Source organism: Rhyacophila brunnea, unplaced genomic scaffold (genome assembly GCF_057557595.1).
Source record: "Rhyacophila brunnea isolate RB1 unplaced genomic scaffold, BYU_Rbru_1.0 scaffold_4, whole genome shotgun sequence".
Lineage (NCBI taxonomy): Eukaryota > Metazoa > Arthropoda > Insecta > Trichoptera > Rhyacophilidae > Rhyacophila > Rhyacophila brunnea.
The window spans coordinates 28,037,963-28,049,682 of NW_028233068.1; the positions used below are offsets into that span (position 1 = coordinate 28,037,963).

General features: G+C 31.5%; 1 protein-coding gene across 1 annotated transcript in view; it reads right to left on the reverse strand.

The window, feature by feature from the left end:
• Nucleotides 1-10,687, reverse strand: part of LOC147067197 (uncharacterized) — a 128,487-nt gene extending 117,800 nt beyond the window's left edge. The window contains exons 1-3 of the mRNA XM_085954100.1: nt 10,512-10,687; nt 8,111-8,198; nt 5,648-5,713 (exon numbers count right to left, since the gene is read on the reverse strand). Of these exons, the coding sequence (XP_085810226.1) occupies nt 5,648-5,713; nt 8,111-8,197 (153 nt within the window). The 5' untranslated portion in view covers nt 8,198; nt 10,512-10,687. The remainder of the gene's footprint in view (nt 1-5,647; nt 5,714-8,110; nt 8,199-10,511) is intronic.
• Nucleotides 10,688-11,720: the final 1,033 nt, after the last annotated feature.

An 11,720-nucleotide genomic window follows, 5' to 3' on the forward strand; every position in this document is an offset into this window, starting at 1 on the left:
ATTTTTCTTAATATAATATTTTGAGTACCTATGTGCAACTAAAGACACTGTAAAGTGCCTTATTTTTTATAGAACAACGTTACATTCAAAGTATATTAAAACGCAGGCAACTGTGGTGTATTTTTGGAGATTTAAACCATTTTTTCAGGATGTTTATCAAAAATTTTAGGCGCAATAATTCAATTTAATTAAATCCTATTAATTTGTATATTATCTCTTAGCAATGTATAATTTATTTTGTAGGCATACATATCCTCAAATGGAAAATTTTGTGAAACTGAAAAAGTGCCCTTGTAAAATACAAAAACTTGAAATGTCTTCCTAACATAAATCAACCCTTAATTTTTATTTACATACCTATTCTAAAAGTATTTCTCTCTCAAAAGAGTTTCTGCTTACGTGGATGATGGATGATTAATAATTATATGATATGAAATGCAATGCTACCATATTTGGATGGCCATGATCAAGAAAATCAAGAGTTTTGTATGAAAAAAACCTAACTTACATTCATAGGCAATCTGAGGTTATTATTGCATGGATTTAAATAGTGTTTTGTGAAATTACATCCTAGCGGAAAATATAGTAAAATCTATCGAAATATGAAATTATTCTCTTATTAGTATTATTCATTATTAGTAACAGTACAAGCTGATAAAATTGTCTGTTACATGTTTTATGAATTTGTTTATACATGCTGTGTAGGCTGCGGATGATGATGATCTTTGAACACATGATCTCATTCTACCCATTTGAATCATTTCCTCACACTTTTGTTAGTTATATGTAGTTTAGTGTAATATTACCAATTTTAAATATTGATTACAGTATAACCCCTATTTTACGTTTTTTAAGGGACTGAAGAAAAAAAACCTAATTGGAGGGAAAATGTAAAAGGGGGGTATTGAAAAAAAGAACATTTAAATTTTATGTTTCTAAAAAAATAATGTTTTATTAAAAAACAACATTCAATTAAAATTTTTATTGAAAAATCGTTCGAATGTCACGACCCAATCATTGTCAAGTGCGCGTAACTCGCATATTTTGAATATTTCCGACGTAAATCGCGGGAAAGAAAAACGTAAATGCGGGTATTAAATGTACTGAAATACATGCGTAACTCGCATATTTTGAATATTTCCGACGTAAATCGCGGGAAAGAAAAACGTAAATGCGGGTATTAAATGTACTGAAATACATCGGGACTGAAAAAAATACATGCAATTGCCGGGAAAACGTGAATTCCAGGCACGTAAAAACGAGGTTATACTGTATTTTTTAAAAAACGTGCAGTCTTTCCGTATGATTGAAAATACTGCAGCTTTAATTTTTATTTAAAGTTTTCACAAATATGATATTAATTGCACATAATTTGAAAATAACCAGATCGTATAATAATATGCCAGTACTTTTACCCGTAAGGTGGGCACCACCATATGTAGGAATGTGCGTCTGGAACACATGCTGTGTTTTATGATTTCAATAATAAATTTGGTATTATTTTTTTATTAATCGGAGGGTATTGCCAAAAAATCACACAAAAGTCGAATAAGTGTTCAACTTTACTATGTTAAATTTGATACAATGATGTGGAATGAAGTATTATGAGTATCCTTGATTACAGACATGTGACAATAATGTATAAGAAACATATTAAAATAGACATTCAAGATTCCAGAGTCAAAATTTTTAGGAAATATAAGCAACTTATTGACAACGAAGGTAATAAACATAATCACTTTATTCATTCTCACTATGGATACACAATAAAATATTATTATAGGTACTCCATGACAATATTATACTTTCCTGGAAGGGTGGATCTATTTTACACATTTATGAAATATATTTTCAAATTCAAACATGTTTTTCATAGATTTAAAACGAAATTAAGATCACATTTCGAATAATTATTATGATACCATGAAATATTGATTCATATTTTATTAACTAAACTTGAATTAGCATGTTCAAATCTATTTCGGTATGCATGATGTTGAAAATACGCAAACATTTGTATTATAATATTTTATAAATACATATTATATTTTTAATATGGATTACCATATCGATTTGATGGAATTAAAACAAATCATTTGCTTCCACTGCTTTATGGGTAGACGGATTTTTAAAACTTGGAATTAAATCTTTGGGATCAATAAATTGCAAGTGTCAGGTTTTTTTCAAATTTTTTTTATGTAGCGTTAATATTAAAAAATGTACCAAATTGTACAAATCTATTGTATAATCTGTAATGTTAAAAAAAAAATATATATATAATATAGGTATTTAGTATGTATAAAAATATAACTTATACCCTAACTTAACCTAATTGTGCAATTATTAATCTACTTTTGTTATATTAGCTTTAAATTATACAAATACCTACTTAACAGTGTAATTTTATAAACTTTACTATAGATTCAATTAAAATAAATCGGTCTTCCGGACATACATAAGAATGGTTTAACTATGCTAGCATGCAAATTAAATATTGTTAGAAAGTTTGATACTAAATATTTAAATGTGAGGAGATAAGGTTACGATACCGAAAACCAAATTATTCTCGACTACACGTGTAACAATAATGCGCCTTACTAAACAGCACTTTTGAATTAGAAACAAGCCAACACGCCATCTGTCTTTTGGTGGTGAAGGCATATGATGAAAAAAAATGTCATAAATTATTCAACATACATTTAGGGTAGGGTGAAGATTAAAGTGAATTTTTGTGAATTTCTTCTAAATTTTATTAATTTGAATATCATCACCGATTCACTATTTCATGGGGATTGATACTTTTGATGATTTTCAATGTTCGATTAGTAATAATTGAAGTTGCAAAACAACTAAATTAATGATGGATAATAATCTGTGTCTTTGAAAAAGTAGGTATTAGTTTATGATATTTTAATTAATTTTAAGTGTAGAACAGTGACGTAGTAATAAATATTTATTTAGTCGCAACGTAGGAACTTTAGCTAATTATATCACTCAATCGTTGAGAAAAAGGATTCTTTATACAGTAATTTATTCCAATAAAATTTATTGTTAAAACAGAAATTATTTAGATTTCAGATATTTTTTTTTATTTGGAATAGAATTAAATGAACTATCCTACAATATAAAAGATAAACAGACAACCACAAAAAATATATTGCTTATACTTTATAGTATATTGTGGAACAATTTTTAAAGCGTTCCGTAGGGAATACAGCGAGACTTGTCTCTTTTGTAATGAGTTAAAATTATGTAAAATTTTACAATGAAATAATATCATTATTTTGACAGTATTTTTATAAAAATAACTTTTTCTCTTTGATTGACTCAATAATTCTACTACACGGCATAGTCAGTCGGCGGGTTTGTGATCGTTAAGTGCAAATTACACGAGTAAACTCGCAGATCCAACTCACACCGACAGTCTACCCCGATCGCTCGCAATCATGAAATGTCATTTTGAATCGTTCCCTGAAGCCGTGGCGTGGCCAAAATAGAATTATTAATATTTTTCAGCACAAATCAATTAACGACTGTGTGAAAATTGGATAGAAGATTACCGAATGCATATGAAAATATCTGAATCCAGCTGTGAACTTCCAAGTACAGCCGCCCACGTCACGTCCTATCAATGCTTTTGGCAGAACTGAAGTTTGACATTTACATTAAAGATTGAAATTAAAACAAACAATAATGATACAAAACAAAAATAATATACTAGCAAATACATTCGGCAAAGTGTAACTTATCCAAATGTGGTGAATGCAAAAAGTTTGCATAGACATTTTAAGTAAGAATATATTAATAATATTATTATGAGGGAAGAAGTTAGTGTAGCCACCAAGCTGACCGATAGATATTTTTTGGTTTACTTAATAATAAATCATTAACACTAGCAACACAACATATTATGTGTGAACGAATCAAATCAAGCGTCAACACTATTGAGTCGGTAGCTGAATCGTTATTCTTTTGCTATTATTTAAGGTTGACAATTACAGGAAATTGACATGAGTGTCAAATCTGCGAGTCTGCTGGTGTAATGGTGTTGTGTAATCAAATGGATTGGGTTAAAAACAAAAGACTTAGGTAGTTGAAATTTGATCTGTATAGCTTTACTTATGTAACCGATTTTCGGCTGTAGACAATAAATTTGATTTTCATTTGATACCGGCAGTGTACAAAAAAAATGTTAGTATATTATATTGTTTAGGTAGAGGTTCAGTAGATGTGGGTAGTAAACAACCTAGTTTTCATACAATAATTATAGAATTCATATCATGTTTAAAGTGTTCTAAAATACTGTACATATTAACGTAGAATAATAAATAATTTATTTCTGAGTAAGTAAAATAGAACAATATCATAGGAAAACACATCTCTTAATAATATCACTTGTTCGTAAAAATGGCGCTTTTCACCCTAATTGTAGATAATTTTGACAATGTTCTTACCACAAATGTCAACATTTTTTTGTCTATAGACTAGCTTTTCTACGATCCAATTTGATTTACTGACAAAAACGTTCTTATTTAAATTATCTGTCATTTCATTAATATTAAAAAATATATTTTTTCAAGAATGAATATCGATTGTTAAATAACAAATCTACGTCAATTCTTATCATGCTATAAATTCGACAATTTAAATATTAATTTTCTACAATATATTCAGCATTCATTTTTTGTTTATTTAATTTATAGCATTTTGACATATTGTATTAATAAAAATATATCTTCCATCATTTTTAGTAAGAACAATGTTGAATTTCAGTGAAAACCCTCAAGTTGGTAATATTTTAACACTGCATATACATACCTGTAAACTAATATTAATATCAAGTAGTATTTAATGTCTTGCGCATAAGACTGTATAACAATAAATTAAAAAATATTCTGTGTATTTTTTTGCAATACCTTATAGTTTATTTAAAAATTGACTACATATCCAAAGTATCAAGTCTTATATAAAAGATAAATAAATATTAATTTTAAATATTTTAACTTTTGTTTCATTTTCATTGTGTATGAAAAACCGAGCAGTCTCGGTTTTGTATGAAATAAATATTTTGGAATGAGTCTGGTTTAGCGTGCCATCGAAAAATCCTGATACACCAAGGGCACTGTGAACCGAAAAAGTTTGGTAACTTCTGAAGTATGGCATGGTATGATCGTAATAATGTGTTTGAATACAAAATGCTTTTGGGATATGCGACTATCTTAAATGTGAGATTTACTGTAAGCTAGTAACCCAACCAGACCAACGTGGGATACAGTCTAGCTGGTATCTGAGTCGACATAGGTGTTGCATAAACATAAGGCCATGGGTTGCAGGTTTTAACAATATGTATAAAATTTCATCCAGTGCAAGGGCCCAGTGGCTAGTGCGAATGGTTAATACAAGTAGGTATATCAATACAGGAAGAAAGCAAACATGGTGTTTTTTTTTTACTAGTTACCACAGTTCCAAATACCTGCTTAGAGATTGGATGTTGCTATCTAATTTATTCTGTAATAAAATACCTACATAAACTTTACTTATAATGATTCAGTGATTCCTTTAAATTTTCATTTCAGGTCTGGTTAATTTTATTTACAAATAATCGACATAAACACGTAAGCAACAATTGTATGTAATGATGACTTACCTCATAATGATGCCTTATTCCTTTGAGAGAAAATGGGCTATTTCGAGCAGGGCATAGAGATGTTGTCTAAAACAGAAAAATTATTATTACAAACTTAAAAAAATATCTGTCTCCAAACTAAGGAGAATTAGATGATAAAGTTTAGCCACTGACCATTGTATTAAAAAAATATATATTAATTTACTGAATAACAAAAAATCGGTTTCTAGTACTTATCACTGCCAACATTATAATATAATATACATATTACAAATTTCAGGATACATTGCTGTAAATCTTTCTCGATCCGTAATATTATGGTTATGGTTGTAGGTTAAATTAGACGGCACACTCGATGAAGCAGTATATCTTCTTTTATGGTAGGTTTTTAAATTAGGTAATATAGTGTTAAGGCTGGTGAATCAAACGAACCAAATCTTGAGACGCAGAGGTACAGTCGAACATGGTTATTACAAGCATTACTCGTTAAGTATATCGTTGTACGAGGGTGGGTCAATAATTCCTTAGAAAAAAGCATTAAAACAGTTTTTATTTTTGTTTTTTTTTTTTATTTCTCAACATAATCTCCTTGGAGCTCAATACACTTGGTTAGATGTTTCTCAATTTTTTTTAAACCGTCAGAAAAATAAGTTTTCGGAAGGTCCTCAAAATAAGCATTTGTCCGATCGATGACTTCTTCATTTGAAAAAAAACGTTGTCCACTTAGCCATTTTTTTAAGTTTGGGAAAAGGAAAAAGTCACTGGGGGCTAAATCTGGCGAATACGGTGGGTGGTCGACCGATTCGAACTTCAATTCTTCAATTTTAGCCATTGATCCTAAACATGTGTGAACACGGGCATTGTCCTGATGAAAGAGGATTTTTTTCCTGTTTAAATGAGGCCGTTTTTCTTCAATTTTGTTTTTTAGCTGGTCCAATAAAGATGCATAATAATCCCCTGTTATTGTTTTTCCTTTTTCCAAATAGTCAACGAAAATAATTCCACGTGCATCCCAAAATACAGTAGCCATAACCTTACCAGCTGATTTTACGGTTTTCGCCTTCTTTGGACATGGTTCGCCTTTCGCAATCCACTGCTTTGACTGTTCTTTCGTCTCGGGAGTATAGTGGTGTATCCATGTTTCATCTACAGTCACAAAGCGACGAAAAAATTCATCCGGATTGCGTTGCATGAGCGACAACAGGGCTTTAGAGGCCACCACCCTATTGCGTTTATTGTCGACTGTGAGCAAACGCGGCACCCATCTTGCAGAAATTTTTTTCATGCCCAATTTGTCATGTAAAATAGAAATGACGCTACCTTTTGAGATCCCTGTAACCTCAATTATCTCACTCAACTTTAATCTTCGGTCACTTAACACCATATCGTGGATTTTATTGATCATTTCTGGTGTAGTCACCTCTACAGGACGTCCTGAGCGTGGTTCATCCTTTGTTGATGTACGACCACGTTTAAATTCATTTAAACAGTTATAAATAGTTGCAAGTGAAGGAGCAGATATGCCGTGAACTAAATCCAACTCATTTTTTATTTCCTTTGCTGTTAACCCTTTTATATTAAAATGTTTAATAACAGCTCTAAACTCAATTTTCTCCATTTTCCATTTTCCACAAGCAATTTTTTTTTTTTAAATGTACGAGAAACACACAACAACCCGACCAATCTGATTGAAACTTCGCAGCATACTGAATCGGTAGTGCCGCTGCATGAAAACAAACCGCTTACAGTACTAGTCGCGCCACCTGTCGGCTTTTCTAAGGACTTATTGACCCACCCTCGTATAAGATTTTTCGAGCCACGCTCTATTTAAGCATAGAATATAAAAAATCTGAAAACCATCGTAAAAATCCCCGAAACAAGCATGGCATTCATAAACTACAAAAGAAGTTGTTTATTGTAATGAAGTGCTGAGCCGCCGGTACTGGTAGGTACCTACTGACTTCACCAAGCTTGGATTGTTTACATGCAATTTCAACCATATGCGTGGATACTTTTTCAATGTTGTCGGCGAAAACAGTTGGTACTTAGACACTTAATTAGTTTCATAAACGTTATCCGATCCCGGTGGCATCGGTCTAGTTAACTGCCCTGTCGGATTTTATGGCTTAGGGTCGAAAATGTTGTTTTTAAACAATCGACACATTAACAGTTTTACTCGAAATGGTTCATTGGCAGAATATTCAGGTAAAGATGTGTTATCATCTTATAAGTAGTCAAATATATTCAGAAAGATTAAATATAAAATAATATTAATGTTGGTTAAATTGCAACCAAAGACAATCGGAAACCAGTTCCGGCCTACTCCATGAAAGGGTCAAGTTAATGGATGTGAAGTAAAATTATCACACATCGTTGTTAATCAAATACTCAAAAGATAAATAATGTTGACAATGCAAGGTCAATGAAGATTTTCTTCGATAAAAATCAATATAAAAAATTAAATAAAACTGTTGTGTAACCTACCTGCAAAAATTTCGCCATAGTCATGTTATCTCGGAAAGCATTTCTAAATAAAATCGGTGCACCCCTTCTGGAAAAATGTAGCAGCATTCTGGAAGAATAAAAATATACCTATATATAATAATTAATACAATCATAGCATTATGCTGAAGAAGAACGTCCTGGCTCAAGAATCTAAGAGACTGGTTTGATTGGCACTCTATCCCTGTCTGGAGCAGCGACAAACAGGGAAAGATAGCCAAAATCATCGTCGATGTCGGATATGGCACAGAAGAAGAGATGAAAAGTTTACTATTATATTATTCTTGTATAGCTAAACCCCAATTCTACGGTTTTCAAGGGACCCTAAAAAAAACGATAAATGCGGGAATGAGGCGTCTAATTACAAAAAGCGACAAGTCCACAATTCAATATTTTCGGGAAACAACGTTTTTATGTTTCTAGCTTTAATTATTTGTTTTAACGTGAGATTTTTTTTTCTGTTGTATTCTATGTCGAAATTAGAACCAAATGGTAATTTGTTTCAGCCGTTAAACTCTTAAATGTAATAATTATAGGCAAAATAAAATTTGACTTAGCGCTACTTGTACTTCACTTTTTAATTTATCCCGCATAAGGCACATATTTTCGTGGCACTGTCATAAGTTTACCAGCATGGGAGACGCCCCTTTCAATATTAAACGTTCCCTTATTGGTTGACTTAAACACGCGCGAAATCAACCAAGCTTTAAATAATATGAAAAACGGACTTGGTGCTTTTTGTAATAAATCGAGACTTAAAATACTTTTTTTCGTAGGGTTATGTCGCGTTTTGGAATTTATAAATCAATACATATTGTGTAAAATTATACAAAGAATACGTGCGTATTTTTTTCTTGATTTTGACCAAATATGGACTTATCGCTTTTTGGAATTAGACGCCTCATATATTAAAAAAATTCGTTTTCCTCCAGATTTTTCTCGATGTCTTGAATTATTTTCAGTTTCTCAGCTAGAGTTCTAGTTTTCTTCATGGGGGGGGGGGCATTTTAGTTGCGACTAATAAAAAATCGTGATACGAGATGCGAGACAAGCTTGAGCGCTGACCGACCTGTGCAAACAAAGCGACGCGACTGAAAGGTCTGTATGTATCATAACCAATTCTACGAAAGCGAAATGAAAAATATTCAACAAAAATAAGCAATCGGGATAATATTTGTGACGGGACCATAATATTTAGACAATAGATCGAGGAAAACGATAAATCGGGGAACGGTTAATGCGGTTCTTATTGGTGTTTGGCGGGACTTTCAAAAATGATCGATCCGTGCTGGGAAACGTTTTATGCGAGAACGGTAGATCGGGGTTCCACGTAATCAATAATTTAATTCTAAAGGAGAATTCGTTATTAGTGACACCTCTACGCCGTGTATAAAAGCTTAGAAGCCGAACGACATAAAGGTGACATCTATGAAGCAATGTAAGATGTAAAAAAATAATGTTAAATAAAACTTCCAAGCCGATAAAACTGACATATTTTTTAGGTACCTATCTACCTCCCTGTCATATTATACCTAAAAACAAATGTACCTCAGAGCCAGTGTGTCTCAAGTGTAATTTTACCGAAAATGATTTTGAACTTAAATTATTTATTTTTTCGAATACTTAATTAGGTATTATTTATAACCGAAACTCGAAAACTACAAAGCCGTACACGGGCGTGAAAAATTTTAAATTGGGTTTTCCCAAAACTGTTTTTGTCAAAACCCTTTGGACTTAAAATAAACTGACTCTTATGCGAATCTGATTTATCAGCCCTTCAATTCTATCAATATTTTGGTATTACTAATTGAACAATATTGTTTGCTAAATTCATTTTATCTTTTCAGTCTAATTAAAAAAACCTAACTGGGAGTGGGTATTGTTCTTTGCATTGGAATAAAATATAGGTACCTAGGTAATTTGATTGGCTCAATGTTTACATCCCTATTCGTCGGTCAACCCTTTCACACATCACTGCCTATGGTTTACGGACAATTCGCCGTGGCTCATTCACCGTGATCACAATAAGATTCAGTAATGGATTTGTTATAAATATTTTTAACTTTTATTATACATACGACAGTTAACATCTATGAAAATGGCGAAATGACATAAATCCGGAAAATGGTTCAACGTGAGTTCGGTATTTTTTATAAATTTTGACCGTCATAATAAAAGTTAAAAATATGTTTATAAAATTCTTTGGCGAATTTTCCTCACGACGTATTGTCACGACGGCGAATTGAGCACGGTGAATTTTCCATACACGAGTGTATATGTGGGTAGTATTCATAATAATCTTTCATTTTGTATATATAATTATATTATAATATAAACTATGCAGTATATCCTAAAATAAGTTGTAGTGTGTCAAATGACTTACTTTACTTCTGTTTGGATTAATTCACCACCACTATAAAACAGCAAATAATTAGGAAATTAAACACAATCTTGGAAAATATATTTAAAAAAAAAAAAAACTAAAACCGGCTGTATCACTATTAGATATTATTAAAATAATCACTTGATGGCGACGGCAAAAATATCACGACGAACTGTGCGCCAAAAGAGATACAAAAAAGTTGATATGCAACATAGATAATATTATGTATGTAGATACTTATACGCGTATAATTGCATCGATAACAGCTGTTTTAGGTAGGTACCTCATGTCTACAACAGCATTATGATGTTTTGCTTACCTACCTATTTGGATTTATAAAGAGTGGCCAAAAGTTTTTAATGCTTAGAGCAAAAAGTAAAAGCAAGGTAAGTCTGAAAGACTAAAAAATGAATATTTGCTAGATTTACCACGTAAAAAAGGAAAGGGATACCTAGAGCCAGTTAGTAAATTTCAAAGAGAAACATCGAAGTTCACAACAGACAAAGTTGTCTAAAACTCAATCTTCTTTTCAGTAGCGATTTCGACTGGGACTTGGTGATGAGGCACTGACTGATTTTAAGATCCTCCATGACAAAAATAAATAAAAAACCATACATTCCAATATTAAATACCTAGTAAAAATAACAATGTATTATTTTCTAGAACGACATCCTGTGAATAAAAATAACTATTATTGATGATGGGCTAATTTTGGGTACAAGTCGGTGGTACGTATCTGCTTGCGTGGATTTGTTATGGGCCCCTTTGATGTTAGATGCCTTGAGTAATAGTTTATATTGAATTTGTGAGAAATACTTAACCTTGTAAGATTTTGGTTTAATTTAATTGCATGACTGTGTTGAACTGTTTCGAGGCCCCTTTTAAATGGTATATCGAATCGACTGTATCATACGCGTCAAATAAAATTGCCGCTGCACCTTTTGACTTTCCCGAAAAATAATTATTTGTTACAATAATTTGCAATGGTATTAGAATGCAAACAAAAAAACGTTTCAGCGGTGCCTGATGTATTTTAGATAAGTAGTAATTTCTCATATATTTTTATAATTACTTAGGCACGTATTTCCTAATAGTTTTTTTATTGATTTTTACACGAACTAAACTGACCCTGGTGTTTGAATATATTTTTGAGATTAAGGAGATTTTTGATATCCTATATTTGTTGGATAATCCTTTACCAACTGTGCA